The following is a 17,500-nucleotide window of genomic DNA, read 5'->3' as shown; positions in this document are numbered from 1 at the left end:
CCTGTCTCGGTGCATGGACTCAATCTCGAGCGGTCAGCAGCTCACGGTCAGCTGATTGCGTTGCCTCCCGACAGCTCAGTTCAGCTTTGCATCGCAATCCACCGGGAAAATGCCAGCAGTATAAAAAAAAAAGAAAAGAAAAAAAACCCAAAAACAAACCAGCAATGTGGTGGGTGACCCCTGACCTTGAAAAAAGTAATTAGCTCCGAACCACCAAGCGAGTTTTGCTTAGTGGGCAGAGCGGCGCTGGTCTTTCTGCTCTGTCTGCTGACAGGCAGGAGCTGCAAATGACTCATTAAGGCTTTCTGTGACAGGTCTGATTGAAGACTGCATGGCGAGAACGAGGGAGGAAGGAAGGGGAGAGAGACGTAATCCAAAAAGCAGCCTGCGCGTGTGCGTGCGAGTGTGTATGTGTGTGTTCTCCGGGCAGGACAGGTTGTGCGGACTGTCCTGCTGTGACTCGTGGGGGGAATGGCCCTAAGGGATAGAAGGAGCGCTATTCAGCGGTTGCCATGAGCTTCAGCTGTTGCTAGGGGCTCTGTCCTCCATGCTGTTATGTGCTGCTGCTCCTGGGATGGAAAAGTGCTGTAAAACACACTCCCTTCTTCCTTCTCTCTCCCCCTCACACTCTCTCTCTCTCTCCCCATCTCCCTTTCTGTCTCTTTATTCTGTCTCTCTCTCTCTCTCTCTCTCTCTCTCTGTCTCACCCTCTACCTCTCTCTCCCTTTCTCTCTCTCGCCGTCATCCGCGGGATGGTCAGGCACTACGTATCGGACCGGCTAAGCCCGATTCCCAGGTCTCCTGAACGTCAGCCGACGAGAACGAGGGAAGAAAGTCCCTTTCGCGCCCTGCTGCCGTGACCCCCACTGCCGATCCCCTGTACACTTGCGCCGGGTCATGAGGATCAGTTGGGGGGTGAGCAGCAGGACCAGTGCCCAGACGCTCACTTAACCAGTTCAACGGGACATTTGTCCAATTAAGCCTCGGGTGCCTGCCAGGAGGGCCACACCTGAGCGGGCCGGTCGAGAGCCTGGAGTGACGAGACAGCCAGGGGTCGCGGGAGGGGGCCCCTGCACACTGGGCCCGATGACATCTGCCTTTTATTACCGATGTTTGTAAAAATGGCAGCTCCTTGCCGAGGATGGGGCCCCCGCTGAAAGGCCCCCGTAGCTCGTCTAGTGAAGTGCCAGCAACCCACCGAGGTCGTGGGTTCGATTCCCAAGTATGTAAGTCGCTCTGGATAAGAGCGTCTGCCAATGCCGTAAATGTTAAAGGAACGTTTTTTAGGAACACCATGGACCCTGATCCCTAGTGTAGAGCCGGAAACATACTGACCGCAGACCACTGGCCATTTCTAATGGTCTGAGAAAGTGGTCTTTGGCCTCACAAGGCTACACCCCTGGCCCTTCCCTTGGGTCAGTGCATGCCACACCCCGGCCCCTCCCCCAATCCACTGACCTCTGCATGTGCTTTGCTTACGTATTGTAAGGTGCTAAACAGGAAGTCTGCAGGTAGGGCAGTGTGCTAAACAGGAAGTCTTGTTATGAGTTAGTCAGGATTACACAAAGATAGCTGCCCTCATCGTGTGAAATAACGGCGGAACACTGAGATTACATCAATTAGTCCCATCTTGAGGTTTTATCTAACCTTAGATTCTCCATCTGACTCCCCAAAACAACCCACGACCCCCCCCCGGGCCACGGTCTATAGACCAGTATCCAAAATAGCAAGGAAGCATTGGTGCAGGAGTGTGTGGACTGAATGGGGAAATAGTGTGCATGTGTGTGTGTGTGTGTGTGTGTGTGTGTGTGTGTGTGTGTGTGTGTGTGTGTGTGTGTGTGTGTGAGAGAGAGAGAGAGAGAGAGAGAGAGAGAGAAAGAGCGTGGGTATAAGGGGTGGGAAGGGTTTGCTCTTTGGGAAAGGAGCCAATCCAATTACAGGCAGGTGTGTGCACCCGGTTACTTCTGCAGAGCTAAATTCCCATTTCTCCAGTCCCTTCCCAATCTCTCTTCCCGGTCCGCCTGGCAGCCACTGGCGCTCTCCTTCCGCCCCTTCCTCGGGCCACACCACATCCCCGCCGCTGTGGAAAATCCCGTACACCTACGGCCTCCTCCCATGGCTCCAGAGTCCCTCCGCACGGAAAAGGAGGCGGATTCCCCGTGTCGCCTGGCCTGGAAAGGGCTTATCGATGCACAACAAAAATGACACACGCGAACCCCACGGGGCTTCCTGAGGGCACGGTGCCTGCGCCCCAGCTCTCCATACACACAGACACACAGACGAGCGCCCCCGTAAAAAAATAAATAATTACCCCCCAGGCCCCGACAAAGCAGCCTCATCCACATCGCCACTGGCTGAGCGCGCTCCAACGGGCCTTCTGGACTCTGTAGCGGAACGCTGCGCCTTCCCGCCATGGAAGGTGCGCACGAGAGCCGTGAGCATGTGCGAGCTGTGCGCGTTAAAGGGAGAAGCAGGCATTCCGTGGCATCACTGCGGCGAGTGACGCACGGCTGTAATCCCGTGTCGTTCCCAGCGAGGGGTGAGCAGGGGGAGGGGCCTGGGAGTGGCGCGAGGGATAACGTGAATGATTAACTCACTCAAACAAGGGGATTACACCGGCTGAAACGCTACGATGCCGCTTCCTGATTACAGCGCCGCTTCAATTACTGATCGATTAATCACAGGGTGCGGAGAGGAAGCCCTGGTGTGCGCGTGGGGCATGGGCGTGGGGCGGCGCGAGAGCTAAATATTTCCCCAGCTCCCCTCACGGCTCTTCCTCACCCCTCCATCGTGCCCATCTCTCCCCTCCTGTGCCAGAGCCCGGCAGCTGGCGTCAGCGGGGGGGGGGGGGGTTGGAAGAAAGGAGGTGGCACCATCCAAGTGCTCCCTTTCGCCCCAATTACCGTCCGAGCCCTGCTGGACGTGACGACCGCCATCATGGCCGTCAGAACGCAAAACACAGCGAGGCGATACGCAGCGTAAACACGCGCCCCTGCGCCCGTGGTGTTTCTTAGCTTTAGCCCCAAGCTATCTCATAGCAGCAGCGATGCCTTTAAGTGCGCTCTGGAAGAAGTCTTTCATACCTTGATGTACTTGGTTACAATAAGACCAGAGTCCGCAAAGCCCCTTGACCGTGGGCGGAACGTGGGCGGGCGATTCCCACGCGGCACCGCCCACAGCTCCGAGCTCTTACGCCACCCTTTCAAAGCCATTACGGGCCGCCACGCTGGCCAGATGCTCTGGGCCGGTTCCTCCGGGTCCTCCGTAGGAGGCGCTCAACTCCGCACGTTTTGAGGCTCGTGTTGTCCGAGTGCCGATAAGCTCCGTTCCCTGCAGGCCCGCTGGTGCCCTCGGTGAGCGGATGTGCCTCGCACGCCTCCGAACCCGGACTGGGACAAAGCTGGGCCAGGCCCAATCTAAAGGACAACGTCACGTATTCAGGAAGGAAGTTTTTGGTCCTTGGCGCCACAGACGCCGGCACTGTCTTACCGGTTTGGCGGTTACCGGAAAGCCTCGGGACTCGGAGCTAATCCTCGGATGTGATATCACGGAGTGAACTTCTGGTGCAGAGCAGAAACCCCGAGCTTGAAAGCTCCCTGAGTGACCTGTTGTGTGAAAACTAAAGGGATAACGTGTGCCGAGGCTGGATGTCGTCGTGGAGACCTGGCGACCAAACTCACCTTTTTCAGCTGCCCGGTCCTAGTGCCCACGAAGGCCACGCAGTAGCCGTTGTAGACGTAGGAGGTCACGGCAGTCATGCGGTCGCGGCTCTCTGTGTACAGCATGTGTCCGGTCACCAGCTGGGAGCCGCCGAGCGGCTGGTTAATGTCCAGGCCACAGAAGGAGTCGTCAATGGGCACCGGCTGTGGGCCAAGAGAGAGGGGTTAATGGGACAGTGGGAGGCGCGCACACCCACCCACACACCCACACACCCACCCCCACCCCCACCCACACATACACACACCCACACACCCACCCCCAAACCCACCCACACACCCCCACCCCCACAACACACACTCCCACCCACACACACACACACACACACCCATCTACACCCCCACCCACACACACACCCACCCACACCCCCACACCCACACCCACACCCCCACACCCACCCACCCACACACCCCCACCCACACACCCACCCACCCACACCCCCAAACACACAACCCCACACCCCTAAACGCTTGGCACACCTCATGCTTAAGATCTGAAACCACAGCTTACTAAATTCTCGTGCTCCACTCGAAAACTGTTTTGGCAAGTCAAGCGCAATTAATTAATTAATTAATTTTTATTAAATTGCAAAACAACCCAGAAAATTGATCACCCGGATCCAAGTCTCAAAAACTGAAGTCGTGGGTTAATTGTGGCCCTCCACGGTGACATGGACCGCTGGGACCCAAAGCCCTCCCTCCGTGCTAATCTCTCGCCTGCCGAATTTGGGTCTAGACGCATCTTAATATAAACACCTCAGTTAACCAGGGACTTCAGGAGCGTCTGAGCAGAAGAGCCTGCTGTGTTACATTAGGCCCAGATTTCCAAACTGTTGACGTGACTAGTCACGAGAACATTCATCAGGCTAGTTAGCAAAGTTGTTCTGTCAACTTGAAATCGAACTTGGTGAGCGACTCAATACTCAGTACTCCTCTAACACTAACTCCTCTACGGGAACAATTCTGTTGGTATTCAATTCAGATCTGGAGGCCATACAAACATTTATCTAAACGTCTAGCCAATATAATTTCTTCATAAAGGAGACACTGAGAAGGTTTTTTTTTTAAAGATGTACACATTTCAGTTCCCCTTGTAGGATTTGAGACGTTCCATGCATCTGCAGCGGAAGCACACGGTCCAGAACACTCATGCCAAGGTGATTTTAACCCCTGACTGAAACACTCCAGTTGCTGCGCAACCGACAGCTGTGACAGACAGCTATGACCTGGCGTGTTTACACGCCACGTTCACCCAAAAGTCCAGATGAGAAAGAAGGAAAATGGAATGGTTTTAATTCCAGCAGTGGAATTCCATCCATGGATCTCTTTCTCTGTCTCGCTCTCTGGCACACACGCACACACACACACACACACACACACACACACACACACACACACACACATAAACATTTACAACCTAACAGAAGGTCCTGAGAGCCATTTTTCATGTCAAACGGCAGCATGGCCCAGCGTTCATTCCGGGCCAGAGAGGCAGAATTACAGGCCCCCCCCACCGTCTGCCAGAGCGCCCAATCCGGTTCATTGGAGGCCCCTCGCGACTGGCACTGGCCTCAAAGTTCCACGGGACGTGGAGGGAGCGGGCATGGGCAGGCTGATGCAAGCACACCTCACCACACCACCCTCTTGCCGTTAGATCCACCCTCCACCCGCAGACTAATGCTGCAACACCCCGTCCCTCCCTGGCCTGCTGTATTGGGGCGTTGGGGGGGAATGAGTGCCCGTTCCCACACAAACATTCCCTCCATCCCTCTATTCCCAAAGCAGGCGGAATGACACTTACAGGAGCTCAATGGTACCCGACTGAGTTGCAGTTCTGTCTGTTTACACCATCAGCGAAGGCCAGAGAACGGTACAAGTGCTAAAACCATTTAGCGATGTTTTTGGGAGCTGTTCAGACTAGAGCTATTTGAGTGTGTGTGTGTGTGTGTGTGTGTGTGTGTGTGTGTGTGTAAAGTACACTGCAGGACCTCTCTGTAACTGAGACGGGCGGTTTAACTAGCCATGTAAATTGAATGCGAGTGCTGGTGCAGTGTTCCAGGTGCAGCTGTTTGCCTGAGTGTGTGTGTGTGTGTGTGTGTGTGTGTAATCTATCCCACAAACCGTACAGTGGGACCCGGTCGTTTTGCTGATGTGTGCCGTGCAGATGAACCTCTGGCAGATGCAAATCTGATTCCATTCATATTCTCAATGCGAGCACTCACACGCGCCCGCCCACACACACACACACACACACACACACACACACACACACACACACACACACACACACCCCCCTTGCCGTAGGACAAAGTTGGCAGGGGTTGTTTGTTCTAAAAGCAGACCTGAAGCACGGATGGTAGTTTCATCACCATCGTTTCAAGCGGGCAGTTCTGGAGTCCGTGCACAAATCGGGACAGTCTGGGGTACGGGGCATGCTTCGTAGGTCAGCGCACGCGCGCGAAGCCACAGAGGAAACACCGGAGCTGACTAGCTGTTCCGTCCCCAAGCGGAGAGCGAGACAGCTAGCCAGCAGGCGGCAGCGGCCAAGAACTGTGACGAATCTCTGTCTCTCTCTCTCTGCTTCTTTTTTTGTTTATGTCCGTTTTGGATTGTTTGTCTGGTTGGTGGGCTCGTGGGTTGGATGGTTTGTTTTTTTTTCTACCCCACGCTACAGATGGACGCAGGGGGGACCGGACCAACAGCTAGGTCTGGACGCACTCTTGGTTTGTGTCAACATACCAGTGGAGCCGGGCCGCTGGAGACAGCCACATCTGACCCAGCCGTCCAGAATAGGCAAGAGTAAAAAGCAGGAAATGAAAGAAAAACAGACTTGTCTAGCTCGCCACTGGCTCCTGGCAGAAAGGTTAAAGGAGGGTTTTTTAATGTTTAAAGAATATATATTACTTTATAACAATATTTTCTTGCTCATGTTGAAAAGAAAATTGCTGCATTACAGGAACGAGGTGTGGGACTACTCAGCCCCTGTGTGGCCTTAAGAGTGATTTCTATGGGAATCACTACAAATCTGCCAGTGCTTATCTACCAGGTACTGACCAAACTGTCTCCCTGCAGGCGAGCTGACGGAGGCTTCAGAGCACACGTGGGGCCACTGGTGATGGGCTCACTGTGGGCTTCTGGGGGCTGGCTCTGAGGAGGTGTAATGGGGAGGGTGTGGTAACTCCCACCGCAGAAGGAACGCCCAATCACAGCCTCTCAATGGTGCAAATATGACGCCCCCCCCCCCCCCCCCACTGGTGTTCATTACAATGACCCTCACCAGCTGACAACCCCCTCTGACAAGGCACTAATGCTGAATTTACTGATGTTAATAAAGAGGTCAGACAGAAACAGGGCAGGGGGATCTGACACAGAAGAAGGCCAACACTCTCTTCTGTGAGGGTTCAACATTAAAGCCGAACCTCTTTTTGCTTTATATACATTGCGTGCGTGCGCGTGTCTGTGTGCACAAACATTGTAGGCTCATGCACGCACTCAAGCCTCCTAACCAGGTGTGTGTGTGTGTGTGTGTGTGTAAAGCACACTTAGAGACATCCACACACACACACACAGTATAGAAACCTTGTCAGCAAGTCATTAGTGTTAATAATTCTGTCATAACTCCTTACATTCCTGTCGGCGATGAAAGAACGCAGACACCAAGCACGACAGCATTTCTGAACAGAATTTGTTAAAGGAAAAATAAGATGCCTGAACGCTTGAAAACGTGTTGTGCAGACTAGAATTCCCAATCCCAGTCTGTCTCATTCCCAAGCATTTCCTTAGGTTTCCAACTACAGGCTGTTTACAAATAGGTACCCCATCCTGACCACAGTGGGACAGTCCTGCTCTGGGGAACGTAGAGTTGGCCTCATGCCTCATTCCTCTTCCTCTCCTCTCCTCTTCCTCTCCTCTCCTCCCTCCTCCCTCTCCTGCCTCACTAGGAAGGCTTTGTTTATTTGCACTGCACTAGAGGAGAACATTATCACTTTGAAACCTGCCAAGAGAAATAAACCCATTCTAATTGGTGAGCATATCTTAGGCAGGCAGATTTGAATGTGCCGGGCTTTAGATTTTAATCCTAGCGGGGCCGTAAATTGCCCTTAATTACATGTGCTAGAAGGACACCCTGATATGGACACCTAGGAAACAGGCTTTGACAGGACTAAATGCAGTACAGGAGCTTTACCGTGTATGAGGTCCCCGCCGTGCTAAACCATCCATGTGGCTTCAACCCAAAAAAAAAAGCAGTGCTGGAACGCCACGGCGCTATTAAATTAGCGTTGGTGAAATGATGCTTAAACTCTGAATAGCTGCATAAAAGAATACAGCCCTGATAGAGTCCTCAATGGGCAATGCAGTAAAGTTGGGAATGAGCTAATTGCTTCGTCTGATGCGGGGAGAATGTTTTCCCGAGAGGCAAAGCAGGCACAGGGAGACCTCTCGCACGCAAATGCAGGGATGCAGGGCAAAAGGTTTAAAGTGCCCGCTTAAATCAAAGACGAGTTAACGAGTCGTTAAGACAAGTTAACGAGTAGTTAACTGCAACATGGTCCATGCCTTAATACTATTGAAAACTTGTTACATAATAGTGGTGGCTCATCTGCAAAGTTTATTAAGAAACCAGGGCAACGTCTGGTGTGACGTGATCACAATGAACGGCCTCTTACCGCCTTGGTGCACTGCACATCTTTTCCCAACAGCCAATTGAGCTCCAGGTTGCCCTCGCCCTGGTAACAGGACTGCAGGCGCTCCTTGATGCGGGCGTTGATGTTTTTGATGGTGAAGACGCAGAGGGCGGAGTCGTCGGGCGGCCGGTGGTACTGCTTCTGGCCTTTGGAGAAGACGGTGAAGAGGACGTCGTCGGAGGCGCTGATGTTGAGCGCGGCGGCGAGCACGCGGCCCGGCTTGGCCAGGTGGGCGGCCTGCAACAGCCGGTACTCCACGCCATTGCGCACGCAGCCCACAGGCAGCGACACGTAGGAGTGGAACTTGTGGTCGTCCTTGCAGAGGCGCACGATGCGCGAGGCGTAGAAGAGGTCGCCGGGAGAGCCGCTGGAGGCCATGCCGTTTTCCGGCGTCTCCGGTTGCACAGTCAGGAAGTAGACAAAGTTGCCGCTGGCAAATCCGTAGATGTAATAGATGTCGAAGTGGGAGACCAGTGCCAGCGTGTCCGACGGGATCTTGATGAGCGAGGAGACGAAGTCGGTGTGCAGCTCGTAGTCCAGCATGGCCGAGGACTCCGGATCTCGGGGCAGCTTCCGGCTGGAGATGGTCGGGAAGTAGTCCTGTTTCCCGTCGACAGCGGTGCCGATGAAAAGCGTCCCGTCTTTGCCCTGTGAGGGCACGATGACGCCGTACATGGTGCCTGTTTGGTTGACGCTGGAGAGGTAGTGCTCCTTCTTGTGCGACGGCTCCACCAGGATGAAGAGGTCGTCTAGCCGGAGCAGTTTGCACACGCCCTGGTAAAGGCTCCCGCAGGCCAGCAGCCGGTTCTGGGAGTAGTCGATGAGGAGCAGCTTGTTGAGGTTGTTGGTGGGGACGAGCGGCTCAGAGCACGGCTGGACGATGAGGGGCGGGTAGCAGGCTTTGTTGTCGTCCTCCGGCCCGGTGTCATGGGACACCAGCAGGGTCAGGTTCCCGGAGAGCTTGTAGACGCGGTTGACGGCACCGATGTAAAGCGCACCTGTCGTCTGGTGGACGGTCAGGTGGTTGAAGGACCATTCCCGCCGCTCGGGGTGAAACGTGGTGAACGTCTGTCCCACGCACGTCCCAGCGTGGGACAGCATCAGGACGGAGCTGCACAAGGCCAGCGCCCGGGCCCAGGACGTACCCGCCGTCCTCTGCGGTTCTCGTCGGCCCGCCATGATCCGAGGGGCACACGAGGTCGAAGGTCACGGGACACGGAAGGAGAAGTCTCGCCGGGTTTACTGGAAGGTGGAACCTTCCCACCAAGGTCCTAAAGGTAGCTCTGTGGTCTCTTCCTAGATCTTCAATGCTGACTTCACATGTTTCTGAAGGAGACAAAAGAGAAGGAAGGAGAGGGCAAATGAGAAATGCTGAGACCATCCTGAATCACAAGGGAGCTGGAGGGAACGAGATAAAAGCCAGTGGAAAAATCTACTCGTTCCGCCTCCGAGGGAACGGAGCGCTCCGCGCCTGCTATTGGAGACAATGACAGGAAAGCTTTATGCTCACATTCCAAAGTTGTTACAGAGCGCGGCACAGTGTAGGGATGTGAAATTCTTCATAGCAACGGAAATGAGCGTGACCAGAGTCGCATCCCTTACTCATGTCCGGCAGCTCTTAACCGAGGCTTCCGAAAGGGCAGCCTCAGTCCTGCTAACATCACTGACTGAGCAAAGGTAAGTGCCAGTCCATTTGAACGTTCATTCAAAATGTCATATTTCCTAAGACACCTACGAGATAACTGGTATTGGGAGTAACCACAATTCGCTACAAATGTGCTTTTAATCTCAGACGTTTATGTATTCATGAAGGGACTGGAAGTGGTTAAAGGGTTCCTCATTTCCATCCTTTTCATTTCTAACAAATATTAGTTCTTAGTCCAAATCCTCCCGCCCAACCCCAACACACACCTTGCCAGTCTATCAGTGAATGGAAAAAAAACAAAACATCAAGCACAGAACGTAATTTATGTACCAGAAGTTTGAAAAGGATGGCAGGGCTTTTTCTCTCCCTATACGATAAATCAAAGGGTGGTCCCCTTTTTCACCAGTGTATCTCTGAGACTTTAATTATCTCATCCACTGCGGGGGGGGTGGGGGGTCTGGATCTTATTACTGGAACAAAGTCTGAACAAATTGGGTGCCAGTTTTCTGTACTCCCCCTTTTTAAAACTCTCTGCTCTTTATGGGGGCTATTTAACAGGATCTGAATCTATTAATTATGCTTTCCAATTTTGCTCCTGTGTTTTTTTCCCATCTGACACAATCAAACCCCAGGGGGATTAATCACTGGTAGTGGAGCAATCACTGCTAAACGAATCAGGCCACCATTAGGAGTGCCGCCGTCCAACCACATCCGTCGCATTTGCATTCTGCTCCTTCCTGTTTGATCTGCATACATTATCACAGGCGAGCGGAACGAGGGGCCCGAGAACGGAGACAACGGCTGCGCCTCGGAAAATCAACCGTGATTAAGCCGCGCGGCGCAGGTAATTAAAATCCGACGGGATGGGAAGCCCGGCAGGACGGGTTCTGCGCTGCGCGGCACGACGGGGGACGTAGAAAGTCGCTCCTGGCGTTTGCGCGTGGTGGACGAGGAGCTGCGATCGAGGGCGGAAGGCACTAGCAGGGTGACGAGCGCCGCTCGGGCCCGCGGAATCTCGCGCTCCCGCGGCACGGCCCGTCACACTGCCACCCATGGCGTCCCCTGTACCGACGCCTGCCACTTGGCCCCCGGGTGCCCCGATCTCGAAACAATGGCCAGAGCCGGGGTGGGTGGGAGGCCGGGGGCGGGGCCAGGCGGCGTGTGTGCTCAGAGGGGTGTTTGAGGCTCCCGGGAGCAGCGGATTAGCATGGCTATGAAAGGGGTAATAAAGCTCGTCGGGGCTTGAGCCTACCCTTCACCCCTCCCCCTCCCACATGGCTGAGTTTGCACATGCTGGAGGTGCATCCCTACAGAGGAGCTACTGGGGACCCGCTCAACCTCCTGCAACCCCACATCCCTCGCCCCGGTTAGGCCACACCACCCTCCACTTCTCCACTCTCTCTCTCTATACCTCTCTCCCTCCTGCTGTCTCATTGAGTGCCTCGCTCCCTTTTTCTTTCTATGTCAAGGCGACAGCTGCGCTCAAGAAGGGAGAGAATGGTGTAAATAACTGCCGTTCAAAAGGTTAGCGGCAGTGCTGTCAGGAACACAGGCAATGGGCTCTTTGTTTATTATGTTTTATCTGCTCCCCCCCACCACCGACTCCACAACGCCTGACAGGTCTCTTTTCATGACGCAGTCCAGGCGCAGGACTGAAAGGACCAGCCCAACGTCCCGCGTATTTTCCCTGTAGTCATTCTTTTCCCCTTTGAATCTGGAAAAGCAGTGGCGAAAGATTACCATGTCAATGTTAGCACCTGTGAACCATGGCCGCGTCACCCCTACGGCCCGCGACAGTAGCAGGGCGGTGCCGGCCGTATTTGGTGCTGTTGGTGTCTGGCGGGCGGGGGGGGGGGATCTCGTTGGCAGCGGTTGCGTTTCGCTGCGCTGTAGCGGCGAGTCACAATGCCGCACGGGGCCAGCGGACCGGTGACCGATTTGGAGGCACGGGACGTGCTAGTGACAGGGGTCTGACCCACAGTGCCGGAAGCCGCAGAAAAACACAACCAGCACTGGTACAAAAACACCCACACAACACCGGAACGCCGTCAAACACCTGCCCAAATTAGTGGATGACTATCTAGTTTTACACAATTTTACACAATTTCTCAACATCTTTTTGCTTTTTTACTCCACTTCTCTGGTCCTCGTCCCTTCTGTAAAGTCCGATGACAGCCTTGCTCCCGCACTGTTCCACCAGCCTAGGAGGTCAGAGGTCAGAGGTCAGGCCCTGCTCTGACTGCATCCCCCCGAAGTCCTGCTCACAGTCAGTACACAGCAAGGCTCGGACCGGCCGTCTTATCATAGCATACAGCTATGCGCTCAGATTAATACAACAGAACGGTAGCTGCTAATGCAGCAGACCAGTCGTCTGTACGTGCGTACGCATTTTGTAATGGGAATCAGTGTCAACATATGGTACTAGTCACACACTATGTCTTCTTGAACTCCATCTGGCTGTAATCCTCTTATATTTATAACTGTGACCTCCCAGACGGTGCTGTGTGGATGGTATCTCATTTCAAATCAGTGCAGTCAAAGGACATTGTGCTGGAATACACTCGGGCAGTCAAACAGAGTTGTGTCAAACATGTTTATACTATACAGTATGTCGTCTGTGTATCGTCTAACCTTTACACTCAAGTGATCTGCTGGGCTTCCGTGGTGTGGATGGTATATTTAGCCCACTAATCTCATGTGGGCCATGGCAAATTCGAAGCTATTCTTGTGCTCTGTGGTTTGTCACCTTGAATTTGCTGATGCAGCTTTGCTCTTTGGTCGTATTGGCATTCTTTATCCACTCTCGTAAGCATGGCGAGGACTCCGTAAAAAAGGAAACCATAGAAACGCTAGCCAGGTCTGTCCAAACACGGGGTTAAGGCTAGCTGTGCGAAGGGAGCGAGTAGAATGGAAACAACAGGAAACCACTACATTCCACGCTCCATGAGGACTGCGATTATGCTGCAGGAGGAACTGTTGTTTTTTCTTAATGAACAGTGAGGCAAAGAAAACGGCACGTTGTCGTTAGCAGCCCCCACCTCGCGAGCACCCAGGATGTCGGCAGCACCGGGGCTGCTACGGGCTGCGCCACGCCTCGAAGCTCCGGTTTAGCTGACTTTGCCAGCCTGAACCCTGCCAGCACACGATGCCTTAACTCGCTAATCCTTGAAAGTGTGGCACAGTTAGGACGGGAGCAGGGGAGGGGTGATCAAAGCGGCTGACGCCATGCCGAGATTCGGCCGAACTGCTACCCATAATTCAAAGCTCAGATCAACAGTCTGGATGGGTGGAAAAGTCATTTCGGGTCGTGTGGGCCCGCTCCTCTGCCTTCCCTGAGCCCAGCTCAGAAACTCGGGCAGAGAGGAACGGAGCGATGTTTGCCCCCCACTTCCCTACACCCTCGGGTGCCTTGACATTTTTCCCCTTCCTCTGTAAGCTTCTTAACAATAGAGCAAAATGTGTTTGATCTCCTAAATTCATATTTACAGCTATTGTAGTGAGACGGATAAAGAAACCTAAGCCCAATCCTGTTATGCCGTGAAATCCTATTAATTGTTACGGAATGTTATGGAATGGGGAAAACACACACTTTAGAATTTCATGCCTTGGATTAATCCATCATTCTCAATACAGATTAATCATTAAGCATGTAATTTAAATGGTTAAATAAAACTAATAATTGATACACTCAAGGAGCAGAGCTGTTAAAACATGATATCACTCATTTGAGAAGTTATCAGACAAGTTAGGAAACTATCAGTTTGGGGAAAATGTTCTCTTGCGGGTGGGTGGTGGGGCTCTGTGCCTCGAGTTGGACTGTTTGCTCTGGCAAAAATAGAAGGTGTAATCCTTACGGATGGAAGCTCTTTTGTGAGCAAGCATCAGAAAAATGATTAGTCAGAGAAGTTAGTCCATTAGTTGGATTCCCTGCCTGACATTCTCCGGCGGGAATAATGAGAGGCTTGTCTAGTGCTGGGTGTCATGGCACGGCGGTGATATTTTGAATTTCTTTTGTCTCAGAGAGAGAGAGAGAGAGAGAGAGAGAGAGAGAGAGAGAGAGAGAGAGAGAGAGACAGAGAGAGAGAGAGAGAGAGAGAGACAGAGAGAGAGAGAGGGAGAGAGAGAGAGAGAGAGAGAGCTCCAGATTCAGCACCACTGTCAGCCCTGCTTGAGTTTGGCCCGTCCGGCGGGGTGGGGTTGCGGTTAGGGGCAGATCGGATGTTTGCAAGGCTGACTGGAACGGCGACTGGGCCCAGTTAGGTCCGACTGCCCGGGGCTTGGACTGGGGCTGTCTGAGCAGTCAGAGGCCCTGCACAGCCTGACAGGGTTCTATCTTTTTTTTTTCCCTTGAGGGTACTGCAGGTTAAATAATGAGTATGTGCTAACGATACTCATCTGCACCACTGTTGGCTGATGTTTAACAAACACGACTTATTAAAAGGAGCAGCATCACTCGTAATGGGCCGGGAGCATCATTCGCTCCAGTTCGGCCAGTCAGGCCCGTGGTGACAGCCCCGAGGCACGGTGACCTCTACAGTGAATGGGCTGCACCCAGTCTGGGAGCTCATCATTACTGATAGGGCATGCTAGCAGGAAAAAGCAAACCAATTCAGAGTCTCATTTAAAGCACAATGGCTCGGCGATTCATCAAAAGATTCATATTTCACTTACGACAGACAAAAAGAGTCCTGTCTTATCCAAAAGAACCAGCGGAGGTAAAGTCACATTGAATGAACCAAGGTGCAGTTACGATGGGCAACTGATTAGCGAAGATCCAATACTTCACCGGACAGGTTCTGTGAGGAGGGTGAGACCCAGTGACAGTATCATCATTACTGAATCTTTACTGGATCTGCTCCAATCAGTGTCTTCGCAGCACTGGGAGTTGACTGGCTTAGCACTGACCAAAAAACCAAAACAACAACGAAATAGGCCCCACACAAAGGAATGTCAACATGACCCATAGCTGCTGTCCATCCTGAATATAAACAAGGGTGTGTGGCTGTATTCGCTCCCTCTAAACACCCCCCAGCTGGGCTCAAATGAGCGCTCTGACTCCTACACACCTTCCAACCCCCCCCCCGCCGAACCCTCGGTCCCGCGCCTTAAACCTCTGACACCGCTCGGGGAAGATTACAGCATCATCGGGTCTTCTGAGGCGCGCTGTTCTGTCGCCCGAGGCCACGCCTCCACGGATCACACGTGTGCTGTCGTGCTCCAGAGCGTGCGTCACGTCAGCTCAGTCTGGGCCTCGCAGCCCGGGGGCGGCTTCTTGAGGGTGCACCCGCGCGTACACGCAGTTGACTAGTTCCCATCAGGACTGTGTCAAAGCCTGGAGCAGGTTTCTGTTACAGCCAATTTGCATAAATCAACATTGAGGGGGAGGGGCCAGGACCACAAAAAACAAACAACACAAAAAGACGACAGAAGACAAACATCGCGTCTCAGAGGCCACAGGAAGCAGGATCTACTTCCTCAGGTCTGCAGATCAGGGGCCTTGATCGACGCTACACGCTTAACTGGGATGTCTGGTTGCCAGTTCTGGTACGCACACAACCCCCATATTTTGAACGTCAACGTAACGGCAAGAGTGGCAGATAAAGAGGAGTGTTTAGCCTTTTCTCATTCTGAACTCATTTTCTCACTTTAAACTCCCCTCTGTCTCAGTGCAGGAGATGTTTATTTGCAGGAGCTTTTCTGGGATTCGAGGTTTTTTTTTTTTTAAATCTCAAAGTCTCATTCAGGCTGTTCAGAGCTGCGTTATTCTGTCTCTGACGATGTAAAGCCCCAAACGCTCATTCATGCTCACATGCACATATAATACAGACTGTAATTTTGTATTCCATTAGTCTGCTGCCTGTGTTTATGTTTCATACTTTTAATCAGTGTTGTTTTTTTTTTTTTAATGTACTGCATAACAGCAGTACAAAATATTTAAATGAGGTTTAGTCAGAAACATCGAACAAACATTGCAATCTATTAAGCCTAACAGAATTGAACATGCCAGCAAGCACGTGTATAATATGTAGTAATCACAATTAGAAGTACATCTTAGCAGGGGCCACTTAGCTGATTTCTCTGATGCACCGAGATCACACCCCAGTTGTGTATCCTGCATGTCTTCTAAAGTTAGGCATTCCTAATTGGATTGAAAAGACGGCACAATCCCTTACTTCCGACGTAATAAATATACCAGACAGGAATGCCGGATCAGGTCCCGCTAGGTCACGCGGACGGACCCGAGGCATCGATGCCGCTCACCAGAGGTTGATTTGCTGAATGACACGGTGACAGGCATCACACATACGGAAAAATCACAAAAAAGACAAAAACAGTTCAAAGCAAGGCCACGTAGGGCAGCGTCATGGCCGGGACCGTGATCATTCACAAAGGTACTGTCAGCAGAGCGCAGAGCAGGTCTTTGGCTCCATCGCAGACCTGCCTCTCAGTCACCCACTACTTCAACCATTTAAAAAATATATGCATATATGAAAAGGCTGGTCGGCTCAATTTTAAACATTCGCTACACAGCTAATGGCTACTATTAAACCATTTTACTAATTCGGAGTCCACCGATCAGCTCCTGACGTTTTCCAGGCCGGCCGGCCGGCCGACCACTGACCAGGCCAAATCCGACCAGGCCAAATCCTTCCTCCAGGTGGGTGCGAGAAGGGGGTGGTGAGAGTCAGCCGGACCACGGGGGGGAGGATGAGTAGCCCCCACAATCCACTGCACCAGCTGGGAAACAACACACGACAACAGCAGCCAGAGAAAAGATAAAGATTGAGAAGAAGAAACAGACAGACGGCACGAGGGTGACGTCGCGGCCCAAACGTGTCAGCGTGCCGCTCGTCCCGTGCGCGCTGCATAACGGATCCCATGATATGAAAGCAGTAATTATCACTTCTGCTAGCGTCCAGATAGCAGCCCTGAGCTCACCGCCCTACAGCAGAAACCACCAGTTCATGCACAGAGAATACACACACACTCACACACACACACACACACTCACACACTCACACACACACACTGCTCTTCAACGTAGACTGATTTAAGACCACATACAGAGCAGAGCTGAAGTCACAGCAATGTTGCAGAGAAACACACTGCTCACATCCCACTAACACCAGTGCAGTGTTCACCAGTACTCCTTACTGGTGAGTTTACGCAGTGAGTTTACGAATGCTTTAACGAAGTCATAAATGAACGGGGGAGTGTCCAGGGTAATCAGGCTCATCTCAGTCCATGACCGGAGCTTACAGGGCTTTGCCTGTTCACTGGCACGACCCTGGCACGACCCTGGCACGACCCTGGCACGACCCTGGCACGACCCTGGCACGCGCTCCCTTACCACCGACACCCCTCCCCACAGATCTGTTCACGCACTTCCACAGGACATATGGACATACAGGATGCTCTGTGCCTTCTGTTGCTGAAGCCATAACTGCCCCTGT

At 52.7% G+C, this 17,500-nt stretch overlaps 1 protein-coding gene across 2 annotated transcripts in view; it reads right to left on the bottom strand.

Annotated features, from left to right (window-relative positions):
* The window catches only part of plxna2 (plexin A2), a 142,037-nt gene that overhangs the window by 110,610 nt on the left and 13,927 nt on the right, over positions 1-17,500 (bottom strand). For both annotated transcript variants that reach the window (XM_035521313.2, XM_081704060.1), the window contains exons 2-3: positions 8,384-9,727; positions 3,681-3,863 (exon numbers count right to left, since the gene is read on the bottom strand). In XM_035521313.2, the coding sequence (XP_035377206.2) occupies positions 3,681-3,863; positions 8,384-9,580 (1,380 nt within the window). In that variant the 5' untranslated portion in view covers positions 9,581-9,727. The remainder of the gene's footprint in view (positions 1-3,680; positions 3,864-8,383; positions 9,728-17,500) is intronic.

The sequence above is a fragment of the Electrophorus electricus genome, chromosome 21 (assembly GCF_041902795.1).
Source record: "Electrophorus electricus isolate QZ-2024a chromosome 21, ASM4190279v1, whole genome shotgun sequence".
Taxonomy (NCBI): Eukaryota; Metazoa; Chordata; class Actinopteri; order Gymnotiformes; family Gymnotidae; genus Electrophorus; species Electrophorus electricus.
Note: the sequence above shows the minus strand (reverse complement) of the source record. Positions and strands in the feature narration are given on the sequence as shown.